We start from the raw sequence: 19,381 nt of genomic DNA on the forward strand, positions 1-19,381 counted from the left end.
TGCCAACACTTTTGGAGAGACTTTTGCTGAAACATCAGCAATGTCCTCTTATCCCCCCCCCCTCCCCGAGTCTCTTGCCCACAAAACAAAGCAGAAAAACATCAAATTCTCTTTTCTCAAAGAGCACTGAAGAATACAACTAAAGAGGAAATGAAAGCTGTTTATTTTAAATACTGTCCAACTATTGTTGGACCAGATAATATCCATTACATGATGGTAAGGCATCTGTTGCCATCATCCATAGATCAACTGCTGCACTTTCACAACAGAATTATCTGTGAGGGTATATTTTGCAAAAGACAGTTATTTATTGCCTTTCCCTAAACTAGGGAGAGGATCCAAAATCTCTGAAATTCCCAAATAAATACCATCAAATTGCTATGACCAGCTGCTTGTTCACAATTCTGGAAAACAAATAAACATGTGCATCACACACACACTGTGTGTGTTGTCATTTTTTTTTATGGTTTCTAGAGAGAAAGAAGCTTTTTTTTCTGGCATTCAATCTGGCTAACAAAAATATCATTCTACTATGATCATCTAGTCTGGCTGGAGCCATTAGAGATGCCTTCCTAAATGTGAGCATCTTGGACCATGATTTGGGTTGAAATATTCAGATCTTTATTTTTTATATATATATATACACACATATAGAAAAGCATATGACACTACTTGGCGATTTGGAATATTGAAAGAGCTACACAATTTTGGTCTGAGTGAATCTATCTGTTTTTATGAGGAACTTTCTGGCTGACCATATACCCAAGAGGAGGGAGTCCCACAATGTTCAGCTTTAAGTGTCACACTTTTTGCAATCAAGGTTAACTCCAGAACAACTTCCTCCAGCAGTAATGCCCTCTATCTGGATGACTTTACTGCTGGAGGAAGTTGTTCTGGAGATTAACCTTGATTGCAAAAAGTGTGACACTTAAAGCTGAACCTTGCGGGACTCCCTCCTCTTGGGTATATGGTCGGACAGAAAGTTCATTATAAAAACTGGTAGATTCACTCAGACCAAAATTGTGTAGCTCTTGTGTAGTGGAGAATAAAATAAGAGAAATTTCATACAAAATTCATGTACTAAACCTATCGCATATTATTTGCTTAAAACTTATAATTATTTCTGATTATTCAATAATGGGAAAAAATATTTAAATGTCTTATAATATTTGTCAAACGAAATTTACATTGTGGTAAGGTCTCCTTATAATTTAGACTGTCTGGTTTTTATGTATTATTGTTATATATCTTACTTGTTGAAGATTAAGCCACCTAATTACTTGTTTATTTCAAAGGAAATTATAAATGTGAGCTCTATGACCCTAAAACTGGAGGATTCATGCCTTCAAGTCCTGGCATTGGCATGCACGTGGAAATTAGAGATCCTGATGACAAGATCATGTTGTCTAAGGTATATAGTTCAGAAGGCAAGTTTACATTTACTTCTGACACACCAGGAGAACATGTTATTTGCCTATATTCAAATTCTACAAAATGGTTTAGTGGAAGTCAGTTGGTAAGTAAAAGTTTTATGACTATATTGTCTGCTTTCTGTATAATTTTAACTTTGTGTGCATGGAGGGTTTTTTGGATAGATTTGGCTTGAAATATTCAGAGGAACTTTTTATGAAAAGGATTTTAACCGAATGTGTAACTTGATAAAAGGAGATAGTTTCCCTTCTGGTACTTATCTTTGTTCTGCTGAAACAGATTTTTGAAGGACCAACATACAGTTGACAGACTTGGCATCCTATTTATGTGGATTAATTACAAGGGTGGTCTGAAAAGTTCTCGGCCTCGACGCTAGATGGCAACACTATCCGCAATTTTTTTTTTTTTTTTTTTTTTTTTTGCTAAGTTGGTACATCTGTCATAAGCATCCATGTGAAATTGCAAGTCATTCGATCAAGAAGTTTGTTTTATACAGCTATCTGAAGCAAAAGTGTTGTCTGTATCCCTTGAAATCGATAAAATGGAGTATCGTGCAGTTATAAAATTCTTTGTAAAAGATGGTTTAACGCCAAAAGAAATTCATCATTATCATCATCAAATTCCTGCCATGTGCCCTCAAGTGGTGTACAGGATATGATAGTATTACATGAAAAAAATTACATCATTATTAATTTCCTATCTACAATTTTCCTCCAAATCAGTCTGTTACTTGTCAACACTCCAACATTATCAGATCTTATATTTCTATCGTCTAAAGCACTTTGTACCGAATCAATCCACCTATATCATGGTCTTCCTCTGGGTCGTTTTGCTGCCAACCTAGCAGAGAACACTTGTTTTGCTAATCTTTCCTCGCCCATTCTGTTTAAGTGACCATACCACCTGAGATTAGCTCTGCTAACGCATTCCTGGATGCTGACAATGTCAAGTTCTTTCCTAATATCCTCATTTTTAATATGATATTGCCATTGATGCCATCTGTTCACGCCTATAATCTTTCTCAGGACTCTCATATCTGTGGTCTCTAGTCTTTGGTCAAGTGTTTTACTTCTGACCCAGCTCTCAGATCCATAAGTTAAAACTGGTTTGAACACTGTCTTGTATACAGCTAATTTAGTGTTCTGACTAATTTCTTTCTTATTCCATATGAATTTATTCAATTGACTTCCCACCATACCAGCTTTGCTGATTCTGTTGTCTATTTCTATATTTAATTTACCATCTTCAGTAAAAATCGTGCCTAAATAGCTGAAATGTTTTACTTGTTCCACAGGTAAAACATTCACAACACAGTTGACATTTTTAATGATTCTGCCGATTTTCATTGTCTTTGTCTTTTTATTGCTGACCTTCATACCATATCTATTACAACAGCTATTCAATTTAGTCAGAGAATCTTGCAGACTTGTAGCGGATTTATTTAGATCTATAACATCATCCGCATAAAGCAAAGAACTGACATTAACATCTCCAATTTTGATATCATGTTTAATACCACTTTCCTTCATAATGTGATCCATATAGATAATGAATAACAGAGGGGATAATGTACATCCTTGTCTCACACCAGATTTAACATTAAACCATCTTCCTGTACTTCCTTCAATTCTAACAGCTGACTTACAACTCAAATAAAGACTGTATTGCTTGATATAATGCCCCATTGACACCATATAACTGCAGCGTATTGAATAGCTTCTCTCTTGGCACCTTGTCATATGCCTTTTCCAGATCGACAAAACTAAAATACAGATCTTTGTTATATTCCCATGCTTTCTCGACTATTTGTCGTAAAGTGAAGATCTGATCCTGACAGCCTCTATTTGGCCTGAATCCAGCTTGTTCTTCACCAAGATTTTCTTCCACAATTCTTCTCAACCGTTTCTCAAGTATACTTGCATAGATCTTGCCAGGAAAACACTCAGTAGGGAAATACCTCTGTAATTCTCACATTCAGTTTTATTTCCCTTTTTATATATGGGTACTATGAGAGCTCTACTCCAATCATCGGAAATTCGTCCCTCTGTCCAGGTTTTCTGAACTATGCAGTGCAGCCACTGTAAGACTTTCATACCACCATACTTCAGCATTTCTGGTCGAATATCATCTACTCCTGCTGCCTTTCCACATTTCAAGCTTTTGGTGGCTTTTTCTACTTCAAGTATGGATATGTATTCCTGACTGCATGCCTGGTCAGTGCTTTTTACCACTGTGCTGTCATCACTGCTTGTTTCATTTAGCAGTTTTTCAAAGTAATTACTCCATACTTCAAGGATATCCTTTTCTCCCGTTTTCATGTCACCTTTATCATCTCTAATTCCTTTTACAGCACTCTTTCCTCCATTCTTAAGCTTCTTCAACAACCTCCAGAATATTTTGCCACTTTCTTGATATTTATTTTCTATATTCTTGCCACAGTCCTCCCATGACTTTTGTTTAGCTAGTTTTACACAGTGCTTAGCAATCTTGCATTTGTCTCTATATTCTCTAAGAGGACAAGCTGACTTATTTGACAGGAACTTTTGGTATGCTTTCTTCTTTTCCTTCACTGCCTCTTTAACTTCCTGTGTCCACCAGGGAGTTCTGATTTTTTTTTATCCTTACAGACAACCTCACCACACCTCTCTTGCAGAATCAATCAATGTTTTCTTCAGAGTTTGCCACTGAATCTCCAAGGTTTGATTCATGTTCTCAAACTCTTTCATTTTTTCTTCAATAATCTTTGTGTATTTTAGTCTACAGCTCACATCTGAGAGCTGCTCAACTTTATTCGCTTTAAAACTTTCTTACATGTTATTCTTTTCAATATGAAATTAAATTTTATCCTGCTCAAGACTAAATAGTGATCACTTCCAATTTCAAATCCTCTGTACACTCTGGTGTCCTGCACCAGGGAGAAAACATCACTATCAACAATAACATAGTCAATGAGACTTTTCTTATTCCTAGCCTCTTCTCTCCATGTGAATTTGTGCACATTTTTATGTTGGAACATGGTGTTAATAATAACCAGTCCATGTCCTGAGCAGAAATCCAACAGATATTTGCCATTTTTATTAGCTTTGCTCTTTTCTCCAAATTTTCCCAAAATATTTTTGTATGTCTCACAATCATTTCCTACTCTGCTATTTAGATCCCCAACAAGGACCAACTTTTCCTTTTTCATTGTGTCAGTTGCTTTTTCTAAAGCAAAAAAAAAACCCTCCACTTCTACCTTAGTAGAACCTTCTGTGGAACCATAGGCACAAATAAGTCTCATTGTCCAGTTCCCCATTTTCATATTTGCCCAAATTACTCTACTTGAGACTGACTGCCATTCAAGAAGATTAGCCTCGTATTTTGTGTTGAATACTATGGCTACTCCTTCTTTTCCTTGATTGTCATTGCCTGAATATAACATTTTGTATTTATTGCTCAGAAAGATCACCAGTTTTTGTCTTTTTTGTTTCAGTCACCCCTATTATGTCGATCTGGTACTTATCTAATTCCTCAGCTAGCTCCATTTCTTTGCCATTCAGGCTTCTTACGTTGATAGTACCGATCTTTAACTCTGGTGATGTTGAGTTGGGGTTTATTTTCATTTTTGTTCCAGTAGCTGACTTTTCGCTGTTTGCCCTGGTTCCCTGACGAAAACAACGGGAGCCTTGTTTAACGGGTGACGCCCCAGCCGGCATGAAATTTTGTCATGTTGTACCATCATTCAATATTTTGGTTTAACCAATAAGAATACAATTTGGTCGGCTAAATCCCAAATTGCCAGCCCATCCTCATCCATTCAGTATCCAAGTAGATACCCAACAGGGTGCACCACAAAAAGGTGAGGATTGGACATTGGGTCAGAAGCCCTGGTCGGTTCTCCGCATTCCTTTAAAGGCTATGTGGAGGTCTCCTCTCAGTTATACAGCTTTGACCCTTAAGCACCTCAAAGAAATTCATTAAAAATTCATAAAAGTTTATGGGCACTCTTCTGCTTCGTTTTTGACAATTAAGAAATGGGCTGCTGAGTTTAAGTGTGGTTGTACCAACTTGAAGATGATCCACATGAAGGACGTCCAAAAAGTGTAACAACACCAGAAATCATTGATCAAGTGCACCATATGGTATTGGATGACCGGCGAGTTAAAATGTGTGAAATTGCTGAGACTATAGGCATTTCAAAAGAACCTGTAGGATATATTTTGCATGAAGAATTGCAAATGAAAAAACTTTGTGCAAGATGGATGCCACACTTCATATAAGAGATTGTTCAGCAGCATCAAGTAGAGTTATGTAGGCAATAGAATGGGAACTGGACAGTGAGACTTATTTCTGCTTATGGTATCACAGAAGGCATTAAAGAAGACAGCTGACACAACAAGAAATGAAAAATTTCTCCCTGTTGGAGATCTAAACAGCAGAGTTGGAAATAATTGCTAGACATATAGAAATGTTTTGAGGGAGAAAAGTAAGAATAATGGTAAGTACCTGCTAGACAATTTTTGGACATGCACAAATTGTTATTATTAACACCCTGTTTCAACATAAAAATGCATACAAAATTCACATGGAGAGAAGATGTAAGAAATAAGTATTACATCTTCACTTTCTGTAATTTATCTATTTTATTCACCCTATAGGGCCTCAAAGGTTATTTACTAACTTGATTCTTGTGAGACGTCCCCCTTTTAACTCAGGCAAATTTGTTTGATTAATTGCTGCACCAGCCTAAGTCTAAGGATAGAATATCTCATCCTAGGGAAAGTTCACAGAGATTAAGTATCACCAATAATATTAAATTAGATCAGGGAGCTGTGGATACCTTAGCTTTGCAGTTGTAGCCCTTTTACTCTTAATTTTCTTTGGATATTCTCCACATGCATAGGCTTGATATTTTTATGAGTGGTGAAGTCAACATGCTCAGGACACACATATGCATAAATTAAAAAACATTTTTATTTTACAACTAAAGATTACAAAGAAAAGCACGATGTTAATGGCAGTACTAGGATAAAGAATTGTTTAGAATTTCATGCACAACTCTCTCACTTTAGATATACAAATCATTGTTACATTAAAGAATCGTTTAAGCAAATACTACATTTATCACATATTATCTGGTGCGTATTTGGCACTAAACATTATTCGGGTTCTAAGCTCATATAAGTTCTAATATCAGTTCCATTACAATAACTGCTGCAATCACACAATACTAGGATTCTCAGACAAACAGTCCAATGAGATTTTCGAGTGTCCCTGACTATATTAAGTCATCAAAGTTCACTTCCCTTCAGAAAGGATCTAAATTTCTTCCATTCACAAATATCTAAACAATGTAATAAGAAATTCACAGTACTTATCTACACCGCACGGTCCGCTTTGAGACCTTTTCGTCTGTCGCTTCTAGTGGAATTTCACTGTTGTTTTAGTGAAACGTATTGTGTCATGGTTCACGTGCATGAAACGTATTCGTATCGTCACACTCGTCTTTGCTATCTAACATCGGCTTGCTCCCGCCGATGGCCCACGATTTGGATCTGCCGTTGTCTGGTGCATCGCCTTGCCGGGGCTTGCGCTAGTCAGCTACGGGAACGTAGAGACTCGACATCACCGTCTTAGCACGATAAGAAAACCGGAACAGAGAAATAAACCGGGGATGGGGGGGGCTATTCATACCTACGCTGCCATATTTATTTCATTTCTCAGCACCCTCTTTTTGACTTCGAATCTCGCCCATGGGAGCCTCCCTATTAGTTCTGATTGGGTGACGTCATTCTGCCACCTTATGGAGTCTTGTATTTTCAGGAACGCTTGCCCCCGAACGTCTTCCACGAATTCTTCAGCCTTGGTTGTTGCGTCATAGCTGTGGTATTTCTGCAACCTTTGACCTTTCATTGGCAGTGTGTTAACCTTCTTGCATGCACAGTTTTAATTCTAACAATTAAGTTTTCACATATATTCAAAATACATTATTTCTATTACATCATTTTGGATTGCATAAAACCTCAGACTTAATACTTTGTCTTTTATCTTATTCTTTCCATGTCAACATGATATTGTTTTCTTGATAACTTTAAGTTTGACTGCTAGAAGGGCAAGTATGTTCATCCAGTTAAGCACATCCTGTTAGATCCTGTATGGGTGACTCTTTTGTGAATAAAGTTTCCCATTCATGATCTAACATAAATCAAAATTGTCATTGAGTATTATTATTAATGGCAGTGTTTTTCTACTGCTTCAGATAATAAGAGTATATAGAGGATTTGAAATTGGAAGTAATCACAATTTAGTTTTGAGCAGGATAAAATTAAATTTCACATTGAAAAGAAGAATGTGTAAGAAAGCTTTAAAGCAAATCAAAATTGATCAGTTACAGAGGTGACCTGTGGCATTCTAAAAACACTTGCACATAGAGCCAGAGCATTTTGTTCTAATGATACAGCTCTTTCCACAGAACTTAAATATCTGCACCATACTTTCATGGTCATTTGATACAGTTCATACAAAATAGATAAAATACTGTAGCCCCCATTACTTCTCCCTCCTCTAAAACATAAGAACAAAACATCACTATTCCCCTACATCAGAAAGCATAGCCAAAGTACTAATAAAACATGGCCTACACACCACATTTAAACTACATGTTAAATTGGCAGCTCTAATCTGCTCTCCTAAGGATAAGCTTCAAGCCATAGTTAATATGCTATTTAGAAGTTGTTACAGGTCAGAAAGATTATTTTAGAGTCAGCCATAACTATGAAGAATTCTCCTAACCTGAACAAATATGTTGTTCAGGTTAGGAAAATTTGCCAAAAATTTGAGATGCTGTTATCTTTAGGTCAACTCCTGAATAGCTGTAATACTTCATTTACAACATTAGAGAGTGCCAAATTAGGACTTTAAATCTTTTGTCTGTTACATTTGAATTGTTTCACTTACTCATTGTTATGTGTAAACTATAACACACTGTTTTGTGCTCTGAAGAAGTTGGTTTGAAATCGAGTGAAAATATAAGCCAGTTAATAAACTTTATATATATACATATATATTCACTTGGCACTTTTAATATTGTAAAATAAGTTATGAAGATGTATATTACACTGATAATAGAACTGGAATACTAGAAATTGATATTTGCATATTGCAGAAATGGACAGTATAGCTCAATGGATCACTTGGATCTTGAAGAACACATAAGTATCGTAAGCAGATTAAACTTTTCAAAAAATATTTTGAACAACAACAACAAAAAAAGAAACTTATTAAAATTGATTTTATAAAAGATGGAAAAAAGATTAAAAAATGTAATGATACTTCATCTAATGCAACAATGTGAAAATACAAATAGCAAAATTTTACTTTCCATAAATATAAGTCATTTACAAGGAATGTTTATTAAAAATAAAAGAATACAGCAAAAAAAATAAGGAGAAAAAAACTACTTATTTCTTTAAATAACAAAATACAGTCGAACTATGATGTAACATGCACGGGAATAAAGAGATCACAGCTGTAATGAGCAAAAAGCCATAATGATTTTAATTTATGCATATTCTTATAGAATCCCTCACTTTTAATAAGGAGCATACTACATGGATATACTATAAAAATTTTGGTAACTACACAAACATTCTTAATTGCTCAGGTAATTCTGAAAGTAGTAACTTAGCTTTTATGACCACCTGTATTGAATTATGAGTCAGTTTATGACCTAATCTTCTCCTTAGGGACCCCCCCCCCCACTACCTACTTCTTTGGTGCCAAGTGCTTCCCCCCCACTTTACCCCGATCCTGTCATGACTGTAAAATCGGTTAAAAACAAACCCTTCCATCAGAAACATGTCTACTAAAAGAAAGTGTCTGTCATTTCATGAAAAAGTCAGAATTATTTGTGAATTAGAACCTGGTGCAAAAAATGTCAAAAGTGTGTAAAAAGCTTTCATTGTCCTCTTCAACAGCATCAACACTGAAAAGAATAAAGATGCTTACGTGTTGCCACTGGAAAACATAAATGAAACAAACAAAAAATTTAGAAAGTGTGATCTTACAAATATCAATGAAGCATTGCTTCAGTGGTTCACTACGTGAAGAAGTGGTGAATTCTCAATAGAATGTCTGATTTTGAAAGTTCACGCTGAAAAAAGTTGCTAATCAATTTGTAAAAATCTCACCTGTTTGTTTTCTTTGTTTCAGTAATGGTTATTATGTCGATCTGGTATACTTATCTAATTCTTCTACTAGTTCCATTTCTTTTCCATTGATGCTTCTTATGTTGATGGCAGTGGCTTGAACTCTACTGATGTTGAGTTTGGATTTATTCCAATAATTGACTTTTTGCTGTTTGCCCTGGTTCCCTAATAAAAACATTGTTTTTTTTTCTTTAATCGAATAATGCCCCAGCTGGTATGAAATTCTTTTATATTGTGCCATCATTTTGGATTTTAGTTTATTTCCATAAGAGTATAGTTTGGTGAGCTAAATCCCAAATTGCCAGCCCATCCTCATTCACTTGGTGTTCAGGTAGATACCTGCTAATGGGGTGCGCCATGAGTAGGTGAGGATCGGACATTAAGTTGGAAACCCTGGTCAGTTCTCTGCATTCCTTAAAAGTTGATGTGGAGTTCTCCTCCCAGTTATCCAGCTTTAACTCTCAAGCACCCCATCTTGCATCTGATATTGAAGAAATAGTATGTTTATTTTTGAATAAAGTATTCAAGTCTTCTGCTAATTTTTTTCAGAGAAATTTTTCCATTGTTCCTATATCAAAAGAAGTGTTATTATTATTATTAAGTGGAGTGTCCAGAAACTCATTGAAGGAGGGCTTACTCTACAACTCTGTCTTCGCCACTCAATCCGCCAACTACACCAATGCCATCTACCTCCCACCACCACTAGTACTTTCACCGACAATCACAAACATACATGCCCATGGTGGGATTTGAATCCGCAGCCTTTTGGCTGGAGAGCGGATACACTAACCAGTCCGGTAAATAACTACATTCTCAGAATGGTATCAGCTGGGAGCACTTTTGAAATTAGAACATTTGAATGCACAGTTTTGGTCATTTCCTCAAAAGGCTCCAATAAATTTTTAAATTGTTGTTGATTACAAAGATGTATTTTGTATTCATTGTGTAGCAGGTGCATTTTGAACTAATTTTATGTCTGTCATTAAATTTGGTTAAAATACTTAATTTTGAGCAATGCAGATGAATGGTCAAAATGGCCTATATTTCTACAAACTCTTTTTGCTGTTCATGGCCAAAACTGTGTTCTTTTTTAATATTTTAAGACTGCATATAAACTGACATAATATAAACTATACACCAGAAAAATGTACCCAAAACAAATGCAATGAGCCATGAGCCAATATGTAGTCTCTCACAAGAGAAAGGGAAGTTTTTTCCTGATTTGCTGCACTTGTTATAATACATTAAGTAGGAATTCTCTGCTTCAGCCAGTCGAATATATTGAATATTTCTATTGATTTGGATAAAATCAAATATTCTGTGCATCCCTAATGGAAAGGATTCATATTGGATTCATAGTGGAAAGGATTCATATAGATACTTGTCTGTGGAATGTTCTAAGATGGTATAAGTTGAAGGTGTGGATTATGAAGTTTAGTTAATAGGTAGGAAAGAGGGATATAATAGAAATGTTATCAAAGCAGTTGATTAGGATTGATGGCAAAATTTTTTTTCAGTACATGACACCCTGTAAACCTCAGGTAGCAAGGGTGTCATGGCAGATGACACCCTTGCTACCTGAGGCATTAGCATTAGCAGATTAACACAATGGGTGCAGACCAAACAATTGTTGTGGAGGGCTTCAGCTATGGGACACTGATTAAAGAAGATTAACACAATGGGTGCAGACCAAACAATTGTTATGGAGGGGTTCAGCTATGGGACACTGATTAAAGAAGAAATAGCACATGGCGAAATGGAAATGAAATTTATGTTATTAAGGAATGATTTTTTGGAACTACTTTTTTTTTTGGGTGTCTCAGGATTTGAGAGCAACGGATCTGATAATAGTATCAGATGTATTCATAACCAAGGTAGCCACTACCTCTGATCAGGGAAAGTGACTATGAGAACTCCTCATGTTTAGCAACCTCCCAGGGCAAGACGAGATGTAGAACTACAAAGCCAAAGATTGATACAAAAAAAAAAAAAAAAGCCAACCATTCCATGAGAGGTCATAGTTGATATATACTAGTGTAATTGCTTCTGATATTTTCATCCTGTTGAGTAACAAGATTTTTGTACCCTTTCAGTTCCATTCGAGGTGGGTTAGTTGGAATAATTTGTTATTAGAATCATAGGCAGAACCAAGCCCATTCTGATACCACATGTCTGCTTATATTAAAAGTTGGAACTGATGACAAGGGAGACTTCTGTTAAATATAGAACCAAGGTCTGCATCCCAGTTTGGAGACAAATAACTTATAGTGATGCCATTTGAAGCAATTATTGCTTGGCAATGTCGAGAATGCTCTTCTTTATTCCCTTACATCATATCCTGATATCAGTCTATTTCGCTACTTCTGTAATACTTCATCACTTCATATATACACACAGTTAAAAATGTCATTGTTCATCATGTGTGTTTTACTTAGAGATAGTTGCAAATTTCTGAGTTTTGTCGTAGCTTTTACAACTGCAAATAAACAAAGATATTACTTTGATGGTCATCTTTTCTCAAACTGCAATAAATTCCATTCATCTTGGCAGAAAGGCACCATTCTGCCAAACCTTGCCAACGCCAGTCTTGTATGGCATTGGCAAGGTTTTCTTACTGAAAATTTGTTTATTCCTCTGCAGAACAGACTGCTGGAGAATGCACAACTAACAGACATAGCCCTGGCCAAATTGATTGTCTTTAGTTCGTTGATTGTACAATGAACTTATGGCATAAATCAAGAATGAATTTTGGTGAGCATGGTGACAAACACATTTGTTCATACATAAGATTGTAGTAACTGAAATACAATTACATAAGGCATTCCGACACCAAAGTATAGATAAGTAGTATTTAAACTGTGGGTCACGACACCTGGTGCCATCATGAAAAAGATTCTGGGGGTTGAAGCAAATAAAGACAAACATGAGTAAATTAAATATTTATTATAGAACTATTGAAATTGTTATACACTACAACCTTTCATTCTACCTTTCCTAATTTATTTTTTATTTTTATTTGTATATGCAATGTTTGTAAACTATAAAATTTAATTATGTAATATCAAATATAACTGTATGTGTAAAAGTAAAAAGCTAACTTAACCAGTACTACTGCCAAGACTCACTAATAATTTCATCTTATGAAAAGGGGCTATGGTTAAAAAAATGTTTAAGAACCTGTGGTATAGATGATGGTTTTGGTTTGGTTTATAACTTTTTTTTTTCCTTTTTCAAGTCTGCATTTAGTCACTTACCCCATTGTCAACTTTTCTCTACTTAAGTGGTTTGTTCTAGTCTTATGCCATCTTTTTTTTTCTTTCCGTTTATTTTCCTTTTATAAGTCGCAATCATATAAAGAATTATCTCCATTCATTTTAAATATGCTAATGAATATTTAAACTGAATATTATTGATTGGTTTTATTTTTAATATATAGTGATGATCTGTACATTCAGATTGCATTACTCCATTTTATTACTAAATATATTGGCAAAGCCTATGATAAATAGAGCTTTGTACCCTCCCTAATTTTAATTCTAATTTTCTGCACTTTTGCAAAAAATTACAGTATTAAGAATGAAACATTGGAAAAGTGGCTCACCAGTAGATTAGAAAGTTGATGATTCTTCATGGGCATCTTGTGAAAAGTTGAAAACTATTATAGTATGTGGTGATAAGAAGGCACAGCAGTATGTAGTGGACTTTGATGTAGAATTAGAAGGTTCTAGTAGAGAAAGGATAGTAAAGAGGAAATGCTGTGACAGATTTATGTGCCTTTTTTTTTAAAACATTCCTTCTTTAGATTCCAAACATGCCACTTCAGGCTCCCATAAGTGTAACTGTGGTCTCACACAGGGCAGTGAAATTCATCTCTCACCTAAGAATGATCACAAATATCTGTGCCCATGGCAGGATTTGAACTCTTTGTGTATTGGTTGGAAAGCAGATATACTAATCCTAGGCCAACCAGTCCTTACTTTAAGGGAAGTGAAATATAGGAAGCATCTGAATTAATAAGGAACATGTGACAAATGAATGTAAAAGATGAAAGGGGTGTTTAAAGTAAATTCAAAGCTGTTTATTCCTTCTTTCCATCCTTTACAATATTTTTTGATACTCGTCTAAATTCACATCTTTTCTGGCTCTCTCTTTCCTTAAAATATCTGTTTCAATACACACCCTCTTTACTATGTGTTCTCTACTGAGTCTTCTAATTCTGTGACACTTGAGTCATCTCTATATCATTGATCCTTCAGGTAATGTTTCTCCACTTTTCAGCATCTTTCTTCCAGTCTGCTTGTCACTTTTGAGTGCTTTATTCTTAAATCTATTCTGTAATGGGCTTTTATTATTATTATTACTACGTGCCATCTCCAAGGAGTCCAAGTCCTGATTCTATTTTATCAAATAGTATTAGGCATAAAAGGAGACAAGATGCATTTACCTCATAGCCTTTGCCACAGTATTGATTTACTTGTAATTTGCAGATTGTTTAATGGCTTCACAAGCTGCTGTAAGAAAGTTCAAACTCATTTTTTAGTACTCCATATTTAACTTCTGTGTTATAATGATGTTTGTTATCTTATTCTAGCACATATCACTAACAAAGATAATAATACAGGTATTTTCTCTTAGTGACATGCCAGAAGCTCTATGCAACAACCTTCTGCTAAACTCATCAGCTATTAACTTGGCCTGGAGAATCTTAATTATAATTTTTTTATTCTAACCAGTCTTGATTAGAATCAAGACTGGTTAGAAAAAAAAAATTCCTTTATTCTTGATAATTCTTGAATATTCTTGATAAGAATATTGAACATGGAAAAATAAAATATTTTCTTTTATTTGTGCAGCGTGTTCATCTTGATATTCAAGTAGGAGAACATGCAGTTGATTATGGCAACGTTGCACAGAAAGAGAAATTAACTGAACTGCAGCTCCGAGTCAGACAGCTTTTAGATCAAGTGGAACAGATCACAAAAGAACAGAATTATCAAAGGGTAAGTTAAAACTGTACAGTGCTATAAATACATTTTGAAAGAAGTGACCAATTAATATCATTACCTAATTATCATTTACTTGTTTTGCTATTAATTGTTTTTTTAAAACTCACTTGACATATGTAATTTGTTTTCAATTTTAATGTCATTAATACAAAAAGTCAAGTATTTGTATAGGTGTTATTTTTCATTTGCTGCACTTGTGAATGAACTGCATCATATCATGGCATTGCCCATTATACCTCTTTATAGAGACTCACCATTCATTGTTTGGTAACATAGCATTGTATATACAGTGAATAGATGCACAGAATATGAAAATAATGAATTTTATTGGTTCACTATTCATTGCTAGCTAAATGTGTCATATCATGGCATTGCCCATTATACCTCTTTATAGAGACTCACCATTCATTGTTTGGAAACAAAGCATTGTATATACAGTGAATAGATGCACAGAATATGAAAATAATGAATTTTATTGGTTCTAAATGTGTAACATTTAGAACCAATAAAATTAGCTAAATGTGTAACATCTTCTTAAAATTGCTGTTTTAGGAAGATGTCATTTTTACTCTGTCAGTAAAATTTATTCAGTCAGTAAAAATAATTTTGCTGACAGCACTAGCAACCCATTCTACTCATTCACAACCCTCCTTGCCAAAAATCTAGTCCTTATACCCTTGCTAACTATACCTTTACACCTCTGAGTATGACCCCCCCCCTCCATTCTCTCTCATCCAGTCATGTGTTGAACAATTTATTATTATTATTAAGAGAGACGTCCAGGGAGTCAGGAACTCATCGAGGGAGGCTATACTATTTGCATCAGTTGTCATACCTGTTCTTGAATTCATTCATGCTACTTGCTCACACAACTACTCTAGGAGAGAAAAATCTAGCCCTAACTCCCTTGACAGCATTCTCAACTTCCATGGATGCCATCACATCCTTTCTCCACCCTCCATAAAATGAAAAATTCCATCTACTGAAATTCTGTATAATCCTTTCAGAAGTTTGTAAGTCTCAATCCTATCACACTTTTTTCTCCTGTTTGCTAGTGTCTGCGGCCAACAAACTCTCAATCTGTCTTCATAATCTGTATTCCACAATCCTGATATCATTTTTGACACTCTTTTGCACACTCTCAACTGTATCAGATTCACCACAGAAACCAGGAGACCAGACCTCTGTGCAGTAGTCCAAGTGAAGTCTTATCAAGTCCTTGTAAAGAGGCAAAATTACTTCTTATCTTTACATGTCAGAGTTCGTTTTAGTACTGCCATTATTCTCTGATTGTGTTCACAATTTTTGCTATGTGATCCTTGAACTTCAAGTTCCTGTCTACTGCAACTTCAAGTTCCCCAGCTAGCCTCATCAATTTTTTCGAACATAATCATGCCAAATTGCATGACTTCACATACCCACAATTCCAGCTTATTCAAATTGTTCTGCAAGTACTGCATATCAGCACCACTCTTGATTACCCTTCCTATCTTTGCATAATCAACAAATAGCTGTATGTCACATGTCAATCCTTCCTAATGTTATTTATGTACAGACCAAGGACTGATCCTTGAGGCACACCACTGGTTACCTTGTATCTTGCAGATGTATCCATGTCAATAGTTCATAATCCAATCCCATATTCTTAAATTTATGCAACAGTATTCCATGCTATATTCTGTCAAAAGCTTAGCAAAATCCAAAAGTATCATAGTGTATACATTCCCCTTGTCTAACTCAGTGGTAACATAATGTGAGCAAGTTGCTAAAACATGACCTCTTAGTAAACCCATACTGTTCATTGCAAAGTAGAGATTGTCTGTCAACCTCCTATTTGAATGCTAATCCTAACCAACCTCTCTAAAATCTTCAAATCTGTGTACAGTAGTCCTGTAGTCAGTTTCATGTAGTGCAATCTCATTAATATAATAAACAGCTTGCAACTTTTCTACACCATCTTTATTAGCTGTTGCCCTTCTCATTTAGCATAATCACCAGCCCTGCTGGCTAGGTGGTAAGCATATCTGCTCTGCTGTGGGTTTGAATCCTGTGTTTGGACATGGATGTTTGTAATTGTCTTTAGAAAAGAAATGATTTCATCACCTGGTGTGAAACCACTGTCTCATTTATTTTATTATCAGATCTCCATAGTCAGTACTCATCATGAGAGGTCCCAGTATCACTCACTCATGCATGCACAATCTTCTCAAATGCATTCAAATCACCTATACCACTCCATGTGAAAAAACCTAACCCACCCTGCCTACACCCTTCTCACCTTTCTTATACAGCTTCCAGAGATAGCCTATTGTTCTTTCCCTCCCCTCCCCATTTTATGAAAACTCTGCCTTCAACTCAACATTCCAGTGACCAGAAGCCACCTTAGTCAATGGTATTTGGACCCTTTCCAATTTAAACATGAATGCCTTTTCAAAGAAAGTATTGAAACCCTTTTACATCAGCTTACCTGAATCCGAATGACTCTCTCTCTCTCTCTCTCTCTCCCCCTTCCAAATTGTTGGGAGATTCTTATTTTAAATATCAAAAATAGTTTTAATATTAATTTCTAGCATGCCGCAACTGATTTTTGTATGTACCTTGCATTTCTGTTCTTTCATTTGCTTGTTTCCATACACTGATGTATTGTTATTTTCATTACAAAATATTTGTACTTTGAATAAAGTTTATTACTGTGGTTTTCATGTAATTTTGTTCTTTTACAGGAAGATTTGATACTCCATTTACAATATCTTCTGATTAAATTATTAAATCCAAGATCCTTAATCCTCTTGTGCCCACTATTACATACTGCTTAAGGTCTCTCAAAAACTCAAATTCATTCTCTTTGCACCCAGATGCCACCTCTTCATTCCATTGTGTATTACTGTTATTAAAATAAAACCATAATGATTCTCTTTTTATTTGAGAGTCTAAATTATCTCTACGGGGTGCTTAAGGGTCAAAGCTGTATAACTGAGAGGAGACCTCCACATAGCCTTTAAAGGAATGCGGAGAACCGACCAGGGCTTCTGACCTAATGTCCAATCCTCACCTTCTCGTGGTGCACCCTGTTGGGTATCTACTTTGATACTGAACGAACGAGGATGGGCTGGCAATTTGGGATTTAGCCGACCAAATTGTATTCTTATTGGTTAAACCAAAATATAGAATGATGGTACAACATGACAAAATTTCATGCCGGCTGGGGCGTCGCCCGGTTAAACAAGGCCCCCGTTGTTTTCGCCAGGGAACCAGGGCGAACAGCGAAAAGTCAGCTACTGGAACAAATCTGAAAACAAACCCCAACTCAACATCACCAGAGTTAAAGATCGGTACTATCAACGTAAGAAGCCTGAATGGCAAAGAAATGGAGCTAGCTGAGGAATTAGATAAGTACCAGATCGACATAATAGGGGTGACTGAAACAAAAAAGACCAAAACTGGTGAGATCTTTCTGAGCAATAAATACAAAATGTTATATTCAGGCAATAACAATCAAGGAATAGAAGGAGTAGCCATAGTATTCAACACAAAATACGAGGCTAATCTTCTTGAATGGCAGTCAGTCTCAAGTAGAGTAATGTGGGCAAATATGAGAATGGGGAACTGGACAATGAGACTTATTTGTGCCTATGGTCCCACAGAAGGTTCTACTAAGGTAGAAGTGGAGGAATTTTTTGAGGCTTTAGAAAAAGCAACTGACACAATGAAAAAGGAAAAGTTGGTCCTTGTTGGGGATCTAAATAGCAGAGTAGGAAATGATTGTGAGACGTACAAAAATATTTTGGGAAAATTTGGAGAAAAGAGCAAAGCTAATAATAATGGCAAATATCTGTTGGATTTCTGCTCAGGACATGGACTGGTTATTACTAACACCATGTTCCAACATAAAAATGTGCACAAATTCACATGGAGAGAAGAGGCTAGGAATAAGAAAAGTCTCATTGACTATGTTATTGTTGATAGTGATGTTTTCTCCCTGGTGCAGGACACCAGAGTGTACAGAGGATTTGAAATTGGAAGTGATCACTATTTAGTCTTGAGCAGGATAAAATTGAATTTCATATTGAAAAGAATAACATGTAAGAAAGTTTTAAAGCGAATAAAAGTTGAGCAGCTCTCAGATGTAAACTGTAGACTAAAATACAGAAATATTATTGAAAAGAAAATGAAAGAGTTTGAGAACAGGAATCAAACCTTGGAGATTCAGTGGTAAACTCTGAAGGAAACATTGATTGATTCTGCCAGAGAGGCATGTGGTGAGGTTGTGTGCAAAGATAAAAAAATCAGAACTCCCTGGTGGACACAGGAAGTTAAAGAGGCAGTGAAGGAAAAGAAGAAAGCATATCAAAAGTTCCTGGCAAATAAGTCAGCTTTTACTCTTACAGAATACAGAGACAAATGTAAGAAAGCTAAACAGTGTGTAAAACTAGCTAAACAAAAGTCATGGGAGGACTTTGGCAAGAATATAGAAAATAAATATCAAGAAGGTGGCAAAATATTCTGGAGGTTGTTGAAGACGCTTAGGAATGGAGGAAAGAGTGCTGTAAAAGGAATTAGAGATGATAAAGGTGAAATGAAAACAGGAGAAAAAGATATCCTTGAAGTATGGAGTAATTACTTTGAAAAACTGCTAAATGAAACAAGCAGTGATGACAGCACAGTGATAAAAAACACTGACCAGGCATGCAGTCAGGAATACATATCCATACTTGAAGTAGAAAAAGCCATCAAAGGCTTGAAATGTGGAAAGGCAGC

General features: G+C 35.6%; 1 protein-coding gene across 1 annotated transcript in view; it reads left to right on the forward strand.

Annotated features, from left to right (window-relative positions):
* LOC150106346 (transmembrane emp24 domain-containing protein eca-like) overlaps positions 1-19,381 on the forward strand; it is a 48,748-nt gene that overhangs the window by 24,057 nt on the left and 5,310 nt on the right. The window contains exons 2-3 of the mRNA XM_090392386.1: positions 1,296-1,516; positions 14,471-14,617. Coding sequence (XP_090248512.1) covers positions 1,296-1,516; positions 14,471-14,617 — 368 coding nt within the window. The remainder of the gene's footprint in view (positions 1-1,295; positions 1,517-14,470; positions 14,618-19,381) is intronic.

The sequence above is a fragment of the Typopeltis vanoorti genome, chromosome 5 (genome assembly GCF_054136105.1).
Source record: "Typopeltis vanoorti isolate ZY-2024b chromosome 5, IOZ_Tvanoo_1.0, whole genome shotgun sequence".
Taxonomy (NCBI): domain Eukaryota; kingdom Metazoa; phylum Arthropoda; class Arachnida; order Uropygi; family Thelyphonidae; genus Typopeltis; species Typopeltis vanoorti.